Raw genomic sequence first — 18,447 nt, forward strand, 5'->3', positions numbered from 1 at the left:
CCAGGGAGTCTTGGTCTTCCTCCGAGGTGTCCGTGTCCCCTAAGGTTAGGCTTTTGTCTGGAAGAGGCACGTCTCTGGGAGGTTGAGAAGGGCCTGGGAGGTTTGTGTCCTCTAGTGGAGGCTGTGGCATTGGTGGCGCTGATTGCGCCTGGACGAAGGTTTGCAGACCTTTAAGAAATCCACCCAGGAAAAGGTTCCTGGGTCTATATTGAACCCAGCGGCGTTCCCCGAGGCTCCCATCTGGAGGGCCGAGCTGGGGATAGAGAGATCCGGGGTACTATCAGTAGATCCAGATTCCTGTACTGGCTGGGGGGGTGGGGGAACTTTGCCCTGGTTGTTCCAGAGCCGTCTCACACTGTAGGCACAGGGCAGTAGCTTCTTCATGCTGCGTAGCTCTTATGTGGCAGACTGGGCAGAGAGCTTGTGCTTTGGTTTTCTTGGCCGGTGGTGCCATGCTTTGTGCGCGTAGGGGCGTTCAAATCCAGTCTGTGCGTTTATATGCGCACGCCGGGAGGCTTAGGGTATGCGTGTAGGCTGTGAAGATATGCGTGCAGGCCAGTCTGTGCGCTTACGGGGATGCGAGCATCGCTGTGCACTCAACCAAACTTGTGCGCCCGGTGCTGTTGAGCGCGCCGTTGTGCGCACGGCACCTAGGCGCGCGCCGTTGTGCGTACAACTATTTTATGCGCCCGGCTCGCCGCTGTGCGCACGGCTCAGTTAGGTGGACAGTACAGCGATCAAGGGGGGAAAATGGCGCCGGCGACCACGCGATTAAGATGGCAATCCCCCAGGAGGGTCTCCACGTGGGAGAACACTCGAGCCGGATCGGGGTCTAGCCTGGAAGGGGCTGCTCAACCCGATGGGACAGACGCTGTCGGGCAATCTGTGCAGCAATCCGAGACTCGGAGACTTAAGAAAGTTTTCTACCTTAACTCGTCTCGGTGCTTCCCGGTCTCGTGCTGGGCAGCCTCTGGCTGGGGGGGGGGAAGAGGGAAATACCTTCACCGCCGCACTCGGTCTTGTACCCGCTGCTTCTCAGCTGCTCCCTCCTGAGGGCTAAGTCCACGCCAGGAACCGGCTGCCGGACTGAGTCTTACCTCTGAAGGATCACGGAAATTACCTCAGGAATTCTAGACTGGGGAGGGACCCTTAGGTATCACAGCAGGAGAGTGGGGCTCATCTTGTAGAGGTAAGATTTTGGAACTGTCTTTCTTCTTTGGGTTTGGATTTTCTAACGCTGTACAAGCGTGTGTAGAGTCCCAAACTGCTATGGAGACGGAGAAATACTGAAGCGCTGAGCTTTCTGCAGGGGTATATGTACTGCTGGTGTCAGACTGAAATCTGACTCAGTCTCAAACTGCTATCAGGAGCACACTATACCCATTGGTCCTGAGTCCATCTGCTACACGCTAGGAAAAGCCTGTGTTCCCACAGTGGCCCAAATACCTGACAAATATTTTCATCATGCTGGCCCAATCATCTTAGAACATTAAGATATCATCCATATAGATGACCACACATTGATGGATCATGTCCTGACACACCTCATTTACTAAATTTTGAAATATGGGGAGTGCACTGTAAAGTGCAAGACATAAGAACATAAGTAATTGCCATGCTGGGTCAGACCAAGGGTCCATCAAGCCCAGCATCCTGTTTCCAACAGAGGCCAAACCAGGCCACAAGAACCTGGCAATTATCCAAACACTAAGAAGATCCCATGCTACTGATGCAATTAATAGCAGTGGCTATTCCCTAAGTAAACTTGATTAATAGCCGTTAAGGGACTTCTCCTCCAAGAACTTATCCAAACCTTTTTTGAACCCAGCTACACTAACTGCACTAACCACATCCTCTTGCAACAAATTCCAGAGCTTTATTGTGCATTGAGTGAAAAAATTTTTTCTCCGATTAGTCTTAAAGGTGCTACTTGCTAACTTCATGGAATGCCCCCTAGTCCTTCTATTATTCGAAAGTGTAAATAACCGAGTCACATCTACTCGTTCAAGACCTCTCATGATCTTATTTATTTATTTATTTATTTAATTTCTTTTACTATACCGATGCTCAAGACTAGGTCTTATCGTACCGGTTTACAATGTAACTGAGGGGAAACCAATTAACATCAAGGTAGAAAGTAAAGTTACATTAAACAGGAAGCGTAAAACCTGGGCAATGGAAGACAGTACAGAATTTAAACTAAGAAACAATTAGAGAGAGATAAATATATAATCAACAAAAACTATAAGATACATAAACATAGATTTATCCTAGGCAGTTATTAGCATGGTATGTCCAGTGGGAGAAGGAAAGGGTGAGGTTGGGTGGGGGGGAAGGGGAGAGGGAAAAGAGGGGGGGTAGGGATTAGGGAGGGGTGGGAGAGTGAGAGTCAGTGATGGTTGAGGAGATCCTTCAGCGGTAGGCTTCTGCGAACAGCCAGGTTTTCAGTTTCTTTCTGAATGTTGAATGGCATTGTTCTTGGCGTAAGTCTTGGGGAAGTGAATTCCAATGTAGTGGACCTGCTGTTGAAAGAGCTCGCTTGTGAATAGAGTTGTGGACCGATGATTTGTTGGGGGGGGCCTTGAGCGAACCTTTGTAGGCAGTTCTGATCGGTCTTGCGGAAATATGTAATTCGAGTGGGAAGGTGAGTTGGAGAGTGGATTGCTGGTAGACGGATTTGTGGATGATGGTGAGAGCCTTGAAAAGTATTCTATATTGGATGGGCAGCCAGTGTAGGATTTTTAGGATTGGTGTGATATGGTCCTTGCGACGAGTGTTTGTAAGGATCCTAGCCGCTGCGTTTTGCAGCATCTGAAGAGGTTTGGTGGACGAAGCGGGGAGACCAAGTAATAGAGCGTTACAATAGTCGATATTTGAAAACAGTATGGCTTGAAGCACCGAACGGAAATCCTTGAAGTGTAAGAGCGGTCTAAGTTGCTTCAGGACCTGTAGCTTGAAGAAGCATTCTTTAGTTGTGGCGTTAATGAATTTTTTGAATTTCATTCTAGAGTCAAGGGTGGCCCCAAGATCTCTGACCTGGTTTGCTAATGGGATGCTAGCATTATTTGCGAGGGGGTTGTCACTAGGGGAGATAACCAGTAGTTCCGTTTTGGAAGTATTTAGGACCAGGTTGAGACTCGAGAGCAGAAGGTTGATGGCGTGTAAGCAGTTGTTCCAGAAATTTAGAGTAGAGATGGGGTCCGAGATGGGGATTATGATTTGTACATCATCCGCGTATATAAAGTGGGTGAGACTGAGACTATTGAGTAGCTGGCATAAAGGGAGTAGATATATATTGAACAGGGTAGGGGAAAGTGACGAACCCTGAGGTACACCTTGGTTTGATGGAATGGAGTGAGATTCTTTGTCATTTATTTTGACTTTGTAGTGTCTGTTGTTCAGAAAGGATGTGAACCAGAGCAGTGCAGAGCCGGATATGCCTATTTCCATTAAACGGTTTATGAGGATAGTGTGGTTTACCGTGTCGAACGCTGCAGAGATGTCGAGAAGGGCTAGCAGGTAAGATTGTCCCTTGTCAAGGCTCATCAGGATGTTGTCCGTTAGAGAAAGAAGGAGGGACTCTGTGTTTAGGCGTTTCCTGAATCCGAATTGAGAGGGGTAGAGAATATTGTGGGAGTCAAGGTAGTCTGTGAGTCGGATGTTGACAAGCTTTTCCATTAGCTTGGCTATAAAAGGTAGGTTTGCAATGGGGCGGAAGTTTGCAGGGTTGGCTGGGTCCAGGTTGGGTTTTTTAAGTAAGGGTTTAAGTGAAGCAATTTTTAAGGAGTCCGGGACAGATCCTTGATTGAGGGAGCAATTTATGATGTCTGCCAGCGGTTTAGCAATGGTGTTAGGGATGGTGAGAAGTAGTTTGGTCGGTATTTGGTCCAATGGATGAGTGGAAGGTTTCATTTTCTTGATTATTGATTCAATTTCCAGGGAGGATGTCTGTTCAAGAATTTCTAGTGACGGTCTGTGGATAGTTGGTGGAGGGTTATTGGTTGCGAGGCTTAATGGTTGCGAAGGGTTTGGAGAAGTGTTTGTTGATGCCAGGGGGGCAAGTAGGTTTTTGATTTTGTTATCAAAAAAGATAGCCAACTCTGTGGATTTGTTCTGGGCTTCTTCTTCTGGGATGGTGAGGGGCATAGGTGTGGTAAGGGCAGCTACATATGAGAACAGAGTTTTTGGGTCATATAAGAAGCCGTGTATTTTTTTGGCGTAGAAATCTCGTTTGGTGCGGGTAATGGATGTCCTATAGTAGCTCATTGCAGTTTTGTACGAAGCAAGTGAGGAAGGGGATGAATCTTTCCGCCAGCGTTCTTCTTTGTGTTGTAGATCCTGTTTGAGTTTCCTTAGTTCGGTTGAGAACCAGGGTTTCTTGTTCGTGCGGGCTGGGTTGATAACTTTTGTTGTTACAGGGCAAATTCTGTTAGCTACTGAGTGTGTAATAGTTTGCCAGGAGTTCATAGCGGTATCCGCATCTGAGAAGTCCAGTTTAATTAGTTCTTCGGCAAGGCTGTTGTTGAGAGTGTCCATGGAACAGGGTTTCCTGAACTGGATCGAGGATTTAGTAACAATAGGGGTCAATTTTTGTTTTATAGATAATTTTGTAGTTATCATCGAGTGATCTGACCAGGGGATGGGGGTGCAGGAAGGAGGGGTGATGGGCGAGATGGTTTCGTTAGTGAATATCAGGTCAAGCGTGTGGCCTGCCTTGTGTGTGGGATTGTTTATAATTTGTTTGAATCCCATAGCCTGGAGAGAAAAGAGAAGGGCTTCGCAATTAGATGATAGGGTAGGGGAGTCAACATGGATGTTGAAATCTCCTAAAATAATAGCCGGTGAGTTAGTGTTGATGTGTTTGGTTATGGTTTCGATGAGTGGAGAAGGGTCGGATTCTAGGAGCCCCGGGGGGCGTAAATAAGGCAGACTTGAAGCTGGGAGGATTTGAATAGTCCGATTTCTAATTTGGTCGATTTGAAGGCTTGCTGGGACAGTCTCAGTTCTATTTTTGCTATTAACATTATTCCACCCCCTCTTTTTTTAGGTCTGGGGATAGAGAAGTTGTCATATTTTATCTTAAAGACCTCTATCATATACCCGCTCAGCCGTCTCTTCTCCAAGCTGAACAGCCCTAACGTCTTCAGCCTTTCCTCATAGGGGAGCTGTTCCATCCCCTTTATCATTTTGGTTGCCCTTCTCTGTACCTTTTACATCGCAACTATATCTTTTTTGAGATGTGGCGACCAGAATTGTACACAGTATTCAAGGTGTGGTCTCACCATGGAGCGATATAGAGGCATAATGACATTTTCTGTTTTATTAACCATTCCCTTCCTAATAATTCCTAACATTCTGTTTGTTTTTTTGACTGCTGCAGCACACTGAGCAGACTATTTTGAAGTATTATCCACTATGATGCCTAGATCTTTTTCCTGGGTGGTAGCTCCTAATATAGAACCTAACATCGTGTAACTACAGCAAGGGTTATTTTTCCCTATATGCAACACCTTGCACTTGTCTACATTAAATTTCATCTGCCATTTGGATGCCCAATCTTCCAGTCTTGCAAGGTCCTCCTGTAATATATCACAGTCTGCTTGTGATTTAACTACTCTGAATAATTTTGTATCATCCGCAAATTTGATAACCTCACTCGTCGTATTCCTTTCCAGATCATTTATATATATATATATATATATATATATATATATATATATATATATATATATATATATATATATAAAAGCACCGGTCCAAGTACAGATACCTGAGGCACTCCACTATTTACCCTTTTCCACTGAGAAAATTGATCATTTAATCCTACTCTCTGTTTCCTGTCTTTTAACCAGTTTGTAATCCACGAAAGGACATCGCCTCCTATCCCATGACTTTAGTTTTCGTAGAAGCCTCTCATGAGGGACTTTGTCAAATGCCTTCTAAAAATCCAAATACACTATATCTACCGGTTCACCTTTATCTACATGTTTATTAACCCCTTCAAAAAAATGAAGCAGATTTGTTAGGCAAGATTTCCCTTGGGTAAATCTGTGTTGACTGTGTCCCTTTAAATCACGTCTTTCTATATGCTCTACGATTTTGATCTTGAGAATAGTTTCCACTATTTTTCCTGGCACTGAAGTTAGGCTCACTGGTCTATAGTTACCCGGATCTCCCCTGGAGCCTTTTTTTAAATATTGGGGTTACATTGGCCACCCTCCAGTCTTCAGGTACAATGGATGATTTTAATGATAGGTTACAAATTTTAATAGATCAGAAATTTCATTTTTGAGTTCCTTCAGTACCCTAGGATGCATACCATCCGGTCCAGATGATTTGCTACTCTTTAGTTTGTCAATCTGGCCTACTACATCTTCCAGGTTCACAGTGATTTCATTCCGTTCTTCTGACTCATCACCCCTGAAAACCATCTCCGGAACTGGTATCACCCCAACATCCTTATTAGTAAACATGGAAGCAAAGAATTAATTTAGTTTTTCTGCAATGGCCTTATCTTTCCTAAGAGCCCCTTTAACCCCTCGGTCATCTAATGGTCCAACTGACTCCCTCACAGGTTTCTTGCTTTGGATATATTTTAAAAAGTTTTTATTATGAGTTTATGCCTCTATGGCCAACTTCATTTCAAATTCTCTCTTCGCCTGTCTTATCAATGTTTTACACTTAACTTGACAATGCTTATGTTTTATCCTATTTTCTTCAAATGGATCCTTCTTCCAATTTTTGAAGGATTTTTTTTTGGCTAAAATAGCCTCTTTCACCTCACCTTTTAACCATGACGGTAATCGTTTTGCCTTCCTTCCACCTTTCTTAATGTGTGGAATACATATGGACTGCGTTTCTAGGATTGCATTTTTAAACAATGTCCAAGCCTGTTGAACACAACCTTTGCAGCTGTACCTTTCAGTTTTTTTCTATTTTCCTCATTTTATCAGAGTTTCCCTTTTGAAAGTTTAGTGATAGAGCTGCAGATTTACTTATTGTCCCCTTTCCAGTTATTAGTTTAAATCTGATCATGTTATGATCACTGTTGCCAAGTGGCCCCACCACCGTTACCTCTCTCACCAAATCCTGCGTTCCACTAAGAATTAAATCTAAAATAGCTCCCTTTCTTATTGGTTCCTGAACCAATTGCTCCATGAAGCAATCATTTATTACATCCAGGAACTTTATGTCTCTAGCAAGTCCTGATGTTCCATTTACCCAGTCAATATTGGGGTATTTGAAATCTCCCATTATTATTGCACTGCGAAATTGGTTTGCTTCCCTGATTTCTCTTAGCATTTCATCATCTGTCTGACCATTTTGTCCAGGTGGACGGTAGTATACTCCTATCACTATACTCTTAACCAACACACATGGGATTTCTACCCATATAGATTCTACTGAGCATTTACTCTCTTGTATGATCTTTATCCTGTTGGACTCTATACCCTCCCGGACATGAAGTGCCACACCCCCGCCAAGTTGATCCTATCATTGCGATATAATTTGTACCCTGATATAGCACTGTCCCATTGGTCATCCTCCTTCCACCAAGTTTCTGTGATGCCAATTATGTCAATCTCATCATTTGCTGCTATACACTCTAACTCTCTCATCTTACTTCTTAGACTTCTGGCATACAGACATTTCAGTGTGTTTTTTGTTTGTTTTAATAACCTGCTTTTCAGTTGTTTGGGATAATTCGGAAATCATTAGCTTTGGTGATTTTTTACATATAGGGATATGGACTATGTTTGCTTTTAATGGAACCTCTCTGTTGAGATGCTCTACCTCTCCTGTTTCATTAGTATCCTTCAAGGATACATTTCTCCGAACCATGCACTGCTGAGTGACTGTCTGCTTCCCCCCATTTTCTAGTTTAAAAGCTGCTCTCCTTTTTGAAAGTTAGTGCCAGCAGCTTGGTTCCACTCTGGTTAAGGTGGAGCCCATCCTTTCAGAAAAGTCTCCCCTTTCCCCAAAAGTTTCCCCAGTTCCTTACAAAGCTGAATCTCTCTTCCCTGCACCATCGTCTCATCCACGCATTGAAACTCTGGAGCTCTGCCTGCCTCTGGGGACCTGCACGTGGAACAGGAAGCATTTCAGAGAATGCCACCCTGGAGGATCTAGATTTTAGCTTCCTACCTAAAATCCTAAATTTGGCTTCCAGAACCTTCCAAGTACAAGTGGTCACAATGGGCACACAACAGGCACACAAAAGGCACAGAAATCTGTCTTCCATTCAGCACCCTCACAAATTCAAATAATGACCAAATTAATCAATGACCAGTAATAAATGCAGGGACGAAGAGACCCATTCTTTTTAAGCACAAAGAAGATGGGAACTCCCTCTGGCAAAGGTGAAGGCCTCAAACCCTTTTTTCAAATTGTCTTGTAGATACTCCCACAAAGTTCAGAGTTCCGGCTCAGATAAGGAACAGATTCGCTTAACAGAACTTTGGCTCCAGGCTGGAAGTTGATGAGGCAGGCATATGATCTATGCAGGGGTAAGACATCAATGGTAATTTTATTAAATACATTGTACTTCTCAGGGAAGAGATCCTGATTTTCATCAACTGCAATTCACCCTTAATTTCCCAAGGAACTTTTTTTCAGAATCCACCTCTTGGAGCCTAGTGTAAGGCAGTCAGTTTTACAGGCAGTATCTGAGGAAAAAAATAAGTTGCCAAGTCTTCCAAATGGTATGCGACTTGTGTCATTTCAACCAGGGTAGCTCCAAAATAATAGTAATGTGCAGAGCCTGAATAAGGTCAAACTGAATAAGCTCTTGATGGTTATGGACCATGATCAAGGCTAGGGTCCCAGTCTCAGAGACCACTGGGCCTAACGTCAGGGGGAAGCCATCAATTGTCAATTATAGTTTATCCCCCTTCATGCAGGTGCTGTTGGGCAAAGCAAAGGTCTTTAAATCAGTCTGAGGTATCAGGATCAATCATAGCTGGGGTGGACAACTTCTGGTCTCCCCAGGAAAGCTACAAAATAGTTGTGAAGTGGATGTATCAATGTCGCCAGGCAACATTCACAGTTAGAGGGGTGGTTGTAACTCTACCCCCCTTCCTCTGCTAGAGTCAAGGGCTTTCATTTTCCCTGTTGTGAAAGATTCCAAGTTTGGGTTCAACAGTAACTATTTCCCTGGATATGACCCAGGAGGCCACATTACAAACACAACCCCTTTTTAGGGCACCTCTTCCTTTCATATGACAGGTGCTACCTGGCACCTTCAACTACAACTCTTTGTACTAGGGAAACAACTCAAGAGGCACATGTCAGCTCCTGGAGCCAGGCAACTTGGACTCTCTCTCTAAATGATATTTCCCCAACTGTTTCTTTTTTTTTTTTATTTAATCTTTATTAAGTTTTAAACTAATATTTTCAAGCATTTAACATCTCGATTAGAAAACAAGAGAGTGTTTACAAATTTTCCAATTATATAATTCTTCAGATACTCTAAATAGAATAAGAATAAACACTTCATACAAAAATTACATTCCACTCCCATCTTAGTCCTCAATATTTTGCTATAGGGCCTAATTTCACAACTGCAGAAGAAATTGAAATGGAAAAAAAAATACAAGAATACAAGAAATTCCTACACTGCGGGGAACATTCTTTATTACTTTCGGGCTACATACCAGACTTATGGATGATCTGACAGTATTAGAGACTAGCTTCTTAAAGGAATTTCCTTATTAGACAAAAATTGAGAAAGTTGATTGGGGGCAAAAAAGATATACGTACTATTTTGATATCTAACGATACATTTACATGGAAATTTAATCAAAAAAGAAGCTCCAATCTCAATCACCTTTGGTTTTTAAAGAAGAAATTGTTTTCTCTTTTTCTGAGTGACCCTTGAAATATCCAGAAAAACACTAACCTTTAATTTTAAAAATAACTCAGTACGATGTCTAAAATACATCCTAAGGGTCCACTCCTTATCTGATTCTAACAGAAAAGATACAACTAAAGTTGCAGGTATTACTACTTTATCTTGAGACGTCTCCAATATTTCAGTTAAGTTCAAATTCAAATTTAAGGATGGTGCTACTGGTTCAATAGAAGCAAATTCCTGTATTCCCTTTTTGTCTTGCACATCTTTCTTTTTACCAGATGGGATATAATATATCCTAGAAGTAAGTGGAAGGGCTTGCTCAGGAATTTTTAATACTTCACACATATTTTTTCCACATCTCCTTAGGTGATGTGTATTGATCTTTAGGAAAATTAACAAAGTGAAGGTTTTTTACTCTAGATTGATTTTCCAGTTGCTCCATCCTTAAAGCAAATATTTGATTTTCTTTTATTAAAGAAGCATATAAACTAGATCTTTCTTTACTTGACTCTTCCATAGAGGCTACATGTTTTTTTTGTTTCTTTTTTTTTTTTAAATTTAATATTTATTGAAATTAAAACATTGGATACAATGAAATAATCAAGGAATTTAAAGAAATAGTCATAATACATGACAAAAAAAAAAAAAGTCATGTGTCATGTTTTTTTTTGTTTCTTTTACTTCTTTTTCTATTTCATTTATACGAGAACCAAAATTTTCCATAAACTTATATATAGGCGATACTTGATTATGGAAATTAGTATTAAGCGTCTGCAAAGCGTCCCATATTGAATCTAAAGTTATTTCAGAGGGTCTTACCAATTCTTCTTTTTTCATTTCCATCAACTTAAGTCCGTTTCCAATCACTGGCAATATCTCATCCCTACTGGTATTTTCACCTGTGTTCAGCTGTAGGATAGGAGAGTCCGAAGTCTCTCTGGTGCTTCCCACTCGCAGTCCGTGCTTAGGGCTAGTCGCCTCAGCTCTCAGATGTTCTAAGAGTCTATCCTCAGCTGGATTCACAGGTGCAACCCGACAAGCTGGGGACAGAGTTGTTTGGTGCTCAAGGGAGGTGTCTGTAAGAGCTTCTTCCCTACACTCTCCCAGCGAGCTATCTCCCAGCTGTATATCACCCCGCCTCACGTATGCGTCCATCGGACCAGTTGTTATTATGGAACTTGAAGGCTGGACTTCTTTTTCTCTTGCTCTCCTCTTCCTCACTGAATGGGGCATGCTAGAACGAAAAAAAAAGGCCAGATGGTCGAAACCACAGTCAAACGTATAGGACTAGTTGACTTAGACCCTATAAATGGAGGTTGCGAGAAGACTCGGAGGTGGAAAGATAACAGCTGAAGACGTACAAAAAAATTTTTTAAGAAAATTCAAATTTCTCCCAAAGCCGTGCGCCCCTTTGGCTTGCGCAGCTTAGGCAACGCGCTGGTGGCTGCTATGCGCTGGAAGTGGGGCTGTTCTTATAGGCCTCCAAAGCGTCGCTTTCACGTGACGTCAGTCGCGGTTCAACAATCAGGACCCTTTGAGGCCGGGCGACACCCCTCACCTCGGGATAGTCCACAGGTAAAGGCAATCTGCTTTTCTCCTCCTTCTTGCTTCCTCGTCCCCAACTGTTTCTTGATCCTAGTGCTCATAACGAGCAAAGCTTCTAGACTGGCTGGAGGATCTACATGGGCTAATTCATCTTGAGCATTTGGGACCCATTCCCAGCAAAACATGCTAGAAGGGCAGCCTCATTCCAGAACATGTCAGCAACCAGGTGCCGGAATGATTGATCTCCATTCTTGCTGGAATCTCAACATCTAGCTTTCTACCTAGTATGCCTGCTCTTATTCATCAAACAGCATGGATAGGGCAGTTGTAAATGAACTGACCCAACTTAGGACACGGTAATCGTGATCCAGCAGCAGCATTACTCAAGCTAGAGTCACTTTGGATAAGAGGTTTACCTTGATCCCTACTTTGAGGGCATTCGAGTGATCGGTGTGGGGTGCTGGCAGAACAAAAGTTTCTATTGGTGAGTAAATTGTATGCGGATGACATACAATTATGATATACAAAATTTCTTCCCCCTCAAGGATACTTGGCATCTTATAGAGCAATTCATCTCACTATGTCTTTTGACCATTCATGATTGGCTTCATAATAAACTTGCTTTAAATGTCATAAAAACAGAAATTATGATCTTATCTGAATTTCCTCTCTCTCATGTCCTGGAAAAAAATGTTTTAAAAAAAATCAAAATATACCTATATCAAAAACAGTTCACAATCTTGGCATTCTCAGTGATCAGTCTCTTTGCATGCTCACATTAAGGGTCTTATAAAAACTTCATTTTTCAAGCTGCGGCTCTTACGCCATCTGAAACCACTACTTGATCCTCTTGACTTTTGAACGGTCCTCCAATTACTACTCTTTTCCAGTATGGATTATTGCAATTCAATTTTCACCAGTCTGCCAGACTATACAATTCGTTCTTTACAGATTATATAAAATTCCACTGCCAGGTTATTGACTGGAACACATATACATAAGCACATTTCCCCCATTTTACAAACATTACATTGGCTGCCAATTTCATTTTGGATACAATACAAACTTGCTGTTACTACTCATACTCTCCTACACTATATTCCTTCACAGAGACTTGCAACACTAAAAATTCATACTCCAGCCAGAACTTTGCACTTTTCCAATCAGTGCCTGCTAGATATTCCGTCACTATGGGCAGGTAATCTTCAAGAAACTAGAGAACATGTCTTTTCTATTACTGGTCCTTTTTTATGGTACTCCCTCCCAAAAAGAGATAGGAATATTAGCAGAACCAAAGTTTTCCGAAAAGCTCTCAAAACCCATCTATTTCAAAAGGCATATTCCTTATTACAGTCACTTGCATTGATAGTTGGGCTCATCAGCACTTTTAATATATGTGATGATATTTTGATTTATGACATTGATTGACTTATGTAACTCTTATTATGTGTGTTTTCTTGAACCTCGCCCTGAACATAGGAAGGGCAGGTAATAAATATTTTAAAATAAATAAATGAATCAATAATAAATTTAGAGTCCCATTAAACATTTCAGGCAAAAGCATCCGAGGTTCCATGGTTGATCCAAGAGGCCAGGAGCATGCTTCCTCCATCCCAGAAGTAGCCCCCTGAAAGCAGAATTGATTAATAGTAACAAGTGTTTTCCAAGGACAGCAAGACATCAGTCCTCACACATGGATGACATCACTGGATGGAGCCCGGCAGGGAAAACTTATGCCAAATTTTCTAGAACTTTGACTGAGCCTTATTGAGCATGCTCCAGCATTATACCACGTGACCATGCAGGATCCCCCTTCAGTCTTAAAACATAGAATTCTAGAAAATAAAATATTAAAGGAGAAGAAACCCCACATAGTGGAAATCCAACTCTGCAGGCTGGTGTGTGTGGGTTTCATGAGTACTGACAGCCTGTTGTCCTCTGAGAACATCTGTTACAGGTATGCAACTCTGCTTTCTCCAAGGACAAGCAGGATGGCAGTCCTCACACATGGATGAATCCCTAGCTATAGGCTGCCTTCCAACATAAAAGGGGACCAAAATAAATGTCAATGGACACAACAACTAGTTTTGTTGGTAACGGAAGGTGGGAGGGCAGCCTGAACACGAACAACAGGGCCTAAGTGGGAACAAAGTTAGGTTCTACTCCTCAAACAAGTTCTGAAGGACAGACTGGCCAAACCTGCTATCACTTCAGGCATTCTTATCCAAACAATAATGCGATATGAAAGTGTGGAGAAAAATCCAAGTCGCAGCTCTGTAGATCTCTATGGGAACTGCTTGAAGTGAGCCACCAACGATGCCCATGGCTCTAACAGATGCAATCCCGCATGGGCATAACTGAAGGAGATGCAGTCCACTTGACAATTAGAAAGCATCTGTTCGGTAAAGGCTATACCCAATTTATTCCTATCAAAACAAACAAAAAGTTGAGTGGACTGTCTATAGGCTTCCATCCGCTCCAGATAGAAGGCTAAGGCTCTTCTACAGTCCAAATGGTGCAGGGCTTGTTCACTTTGGTGTGAATGGAGGCCTGGGAAAAAATGTTGGTAGGACAATGGATTAGTTAAGATGGAAGTCAGACACCACCTTAGGCAGGAACTTAGGGTCCGTACATAAAACCACCCTATCATGGAAAAACAATGTAAGGTGGATAAGTCACTAAGGCTGACCCTGCATGCTGAAGCGACCAACACCAAAAATGTGACCTTCCAGTCAAGTACTTCAGGTCACTGGAGCGCAGCGGCTCAAAGGGAGCTTTCATCAGCTGAGCTAACACCATGTTGAGGTCAAAAGACACAGCGGGAGGCCTTAGGGGAGACTTCAATTGAAGCAGGCCCCGAATGTAACGTACAACTATATTGCTGTACAGGAGCACCGAAGAGGTAATTCTACACCTCTTGGCCTTTCTGAAAGAAAATTTGACCTCAACTGACTGATGATATCTTATGTCCACCATCTTGCACACTGGGGACAAAGATAGGTAAGTCTCTCATATTCTCATCTGTGTCTCCTGCAGAATTTTGTGGATATGCAATGCCATGATTTCCTTGGGGGATCTGCAAACTGAAGGATGTCAAGCATTTTCGCCCTATACTCTTCATCCTTTTGCAAGTTAAATAGCATGGTCTTCGCTGTTCTCTTTACAAAAACTGACAGATTTTTTCCTTTTCAGAGATGTTCTCCTTTTCTGTGGAGGAGAGGGGCTGAGGAGAGATCTGTTGATTTCTCCCGATCATATTAGTCCTTAGATCTATAATTGTACCTTCAGGAATACTCAGACTCCAAGCCAGAAACATAGGTTGGCAATGTGGTCTGAGTGTGCATCTGGCTAGAAGACAAAGCTTCTGTGAAGATAACCTTGTTTTGTTGGTGTCTGGACACTGATTAAATTCTGTGCTTTGACAACGGACAATACTGCAGCGGTTCCCAAGACTGATGTCTCTCCAGAAACCAGCAGTGGTTTCTTCTGTCAGATGCTACAGGAATCTTCAGTAGTAACACCTGCGTTTTCAAAGCAATCGACAACATTGATACACAGATACCTGCAACTTTGAAATCCAAAGCTTCTTGGATAATTCTTAACAGCAACTTCTCAAAAAATGTCACCATCAATACTGCATGGGAAGTAGGAGAAGTGATCCCATTTTCCTGAGATGCTTCCTGCTCCTAGCTTTGCATAATGATGGGGACCAATACTAAAACTTCTTAGCCTTCATTCAATGTCTGGCATTGGTATACTTCGATTCCAGTGCTGAAGAAGTAGAATCCTTCACAGTCATCGGATGGGAGTTGCTAGATGATGGTCTCTCTCTGGCATCTATGGCTGCTCAGTGTCGAGGGAGACTGATGCCTCCTCACTGTTTATGCACTGCCAACATCTACTACAACTCCTGGATCTTTACATGCCAATGACTCTGATGCTGATGGGACAGACTTGCTTTTCCATCAGCTCCAGGAAGGAATGATGCCCTTTAGGAGTTATCTTCCTGCATGTGGAACATTCCTAGACCTCATGGTCATCCCCCAGGCATAGCACACATCTATCAGGAGGATGCATGATAGACATTATGTGTCTGCACTGAAGGCATTTGTTAAAGCCTGCTGGCCCTCTTCTCTTTCTGAGAGATTGGCTGTAAAACTGACAAAGCAAAATCAAATTATTCAATTTGAAGAAAAACACTACCAAATGCACCGATATTGATGCACTCGGAGGCTGCCAAAGAAAATGGAAAAAAAAATGTGATAAAGATCAAAAAATGTATTTAGTGGATCGAAGAGAGTGAGATAAGGTGAGCTTTGAGATCCTGCAATGAAAACATGCCAAAATTTAACAATTTCTCTCCAAAGGAAAAATATGGCCATTGGCTCCGCAAGAAAGCAAAAACTATAGGGCCCTGCACAACATTTGTGATGTGGGACAGCATATGTATGCTTAATAAAGTGCGCCATAAACTTCTGGAAGCTATGAAATAATCTTAATTGGCAAGGATCTGTTGGATGATGGCACCCATCTACAAGGGACTTAAAATTATTCTTGTCCTAAGAAAAAGAAAATAAAATCAGACCCAAAAATGAGCAAAACGAGGAGTATATAACCTCTAAAATGTTCACACCCTGCTCTCTCTGGACAGGAGACCTAATTATATGTTTTTCTGCCAGAATCAGCAGTACTGAATACAAGCCATAGGTATCAGATTTTGCATTTGGAAAATATATTAATTTATTTGCAAAATTCTAGGCATAGTAAAAACAGACTATGCATGAGATGCTACTCAACTTACATCAAGAGTTTTAATATCTTCCAGGTTCAGGATTTCTTGAACAGGATCACTTTTCTGTTGCCGGATGTAATCTGCTAGTGCTGTCACTGACCTTTGACCTCTATATTCTCTCTTCATCATCATCCCATTTCGGAACAGTTTTAAGGTTGGATACTTGCTTATCCTATATCTTTGGGCTATGTCCGCTATCAGAGAGAGAAAAAGAAAGAGGGGCATATTAGATAGATTGTCAATTTTTCTTTTTAAACTTCCAGACAGAATGTAGAAACAATCATTAAAGTTTCTGTTTCAAATCTAAAGGTGATCATCAAATCTTTCATTAAAATGTAATAAGTAATTATTTAATATTTTGGGAAAATATTTTATATTTGGAGTGAATGGGTTCTGGTGGTTAAGTGTAATCTAGTGAAACAAAGGGTTATGTCGTTCAAGTTTATGCTCCTGGCAAGGTCATCCATATTGAACTAGTCTGGGGCAGAATTATGATAAAAGGCAATCCAAAATCCCTTTCCCTAGATTTTAAATTTCAACTTTGCTATTAGATTTTATCATCATCCCTTTGTCCAAAGGAAGGCTAATAGTTTGGGGCGCAAAGAGTGAAAGAATTTTTAACATGGATCATTTGCCACCAAGATCTACACATTTGGCAGAGGATCCATCCGAGATAAAACTAGGAATCAAAGAGCCAAGTTATTAAAGCATTACAAGGTAGACACAGCTTCTTCTAGCTGTCCAGTCTTGGCTCTCCCTTGGGAAACGTGCATAAAAAGTCTATTGGTACACAACAGATACATTGTCTGATAAAATTACCAGAGACCAGTTCTGCCAAGAGTGGAAACTATCAGGTCGATACAGTAAAGTGTGCTCCGTCGGAGCGCACTGTCAGCCTGCTCTGGACGCGTGTTTTCCCTTACCCCTTATTCAGTAAGGGGAGGAAAACACGCGGCCCACCCGCGGCACCTAATAGCGCCCTCAACATGCAAATGCATGTTGATGGCCCTATTAGGTATGCGCGCGGGATCCAGTAAGTAAAATGTGCAGCCAAGCCGCACATTTTACTCTAAGAAATTAGCGCCGACCCAAAGGTCGGCGCTAATTTCTTCCGGCGCCAGGAAAGTGCACAGAAAAGCAGTAAAAACTGCTTTTCTGTGCACCCTCCGACTTAATATCATAGCGATATTAAGTCGGAGGTCCCCAAAAGTAAAAAAAAGTAAAAAAAAAAAAAAAAAAAAATTTGAATTCGGCCCGCGGCTGTCGGGCCGAAAACCGGACGCTCAATTTTGCCGGCGTCCGGTTTCCGAGCCCGTGGCTGTCAGCGGGCTCGAGAACCGACGCCGGCAAAATGGAGCGTCGGCTGTCAAATCCGCTGACAGCCGCCGCTCCAGGCCAAAAGGAGGCGCTAGGGACGCGCTAGTGTCCCTAGCGCCTCCTTTCCCTCGATTGCACCGCGTCGCCTAATTTGCATGCTGGAGCATACTGGATAGCTCGCACCGGCGAAGGGCTGGTGCGTGCGCCGGGAGAGCGGGCGTTCGTCCGCTCTCCCGCGGTTTTACAGTATCGGGCTGTATGTTAGCAAGGAGGACAATGACCATTTTACAAGTAAAAACAATTGACTGCCAAAGAGAATTTTACAATGGAGAAATTACTTACCTGATAATTTTGTTTTCCTTAGTGTAGACAGATGGACTCAGGACCAATGGGTATTGTACTCTCCTGATAGCAGATGGGAGATTGAGTCAGATTTCAAAGCTGACAGCCTACATATCCCCGTGCAGCATGCTTAGCTCTTCAGTATTCTCTTTGAAAAGCCAGTGTGGATTTATGTTACTTAATACTTGATTAACCTTGAACTGGTTCAACTGATTATATATATATATAAAATTTTGAAAATGGAGACTGCAGTGCACTCAATCAATAAACACCGACACCTGGCAGCTGCAGGTGTCTTGAATTAGAAGTAGGCCGTGGCTTACCCGTACTTGCTCAGTCTCGAGACTTGATATCAGAGGTTCTTGATTTCTGGAGCAGCCATGGGCGGGATGCTGAGTCCATCTGTCTACACTAAGGAAAACGAAATTATCAGGTAAGTAATTTCTCCATTTCCTAGCGTGTAGCCAGATGGACTCAGGACCAATGGGATGTACAAAAGCTACTCCCCTACAGGCGGTTGCCCGTGGCCCACTTAGTGCTGCCCTTGCGAAAGCTGTGTCCTCCCTGGCCTGAACATCCAGGTGGTAGAACCTGGAGA

At 42.6% G+C, this 18,447-nt stretch overlaps 1 protein-coding gene across 4 annotated transcripts in view; it reads right to left on the reverse strand.

Moving 5' to 3' along the window:
• ERP44 (endoplasmic reticulum protein 44) overlaps positions 1–18,447 on the reverse strand; it is a 505,107-nt gene that overhangs the window by 241,989 nt on the left and 244,671 nt on the right. For all 4 annotated transcript variants that reach the window (XM_029589904.1, XM_029589906.1, XM_029589905.1 and 1 more), the window contains one exon: positions 16,200–16,384. In XM_029589904.1, coding sequence (XP_029445764.1) covers positions 16,200–16,384 — 185 coding nt within the window. The remainder of the gene's footprint in view (positions 1–16,199; positions 16,385–18,447) is intronic.

Source organism: Rhinatrema bivittatum, chromosome 2 (assembly GCF_901001135.1).
Source record: "Rhinatrema bivittatum chromosome 2, aRhiBiv1.1, whole genome shotgun sequence".
NCBI lineage: Eukaryota > Metazoa > Chordata > Amphibia > Gymnophiona > Rhinatrematidae > Rhinatrema > Rhinatrema bivittatum.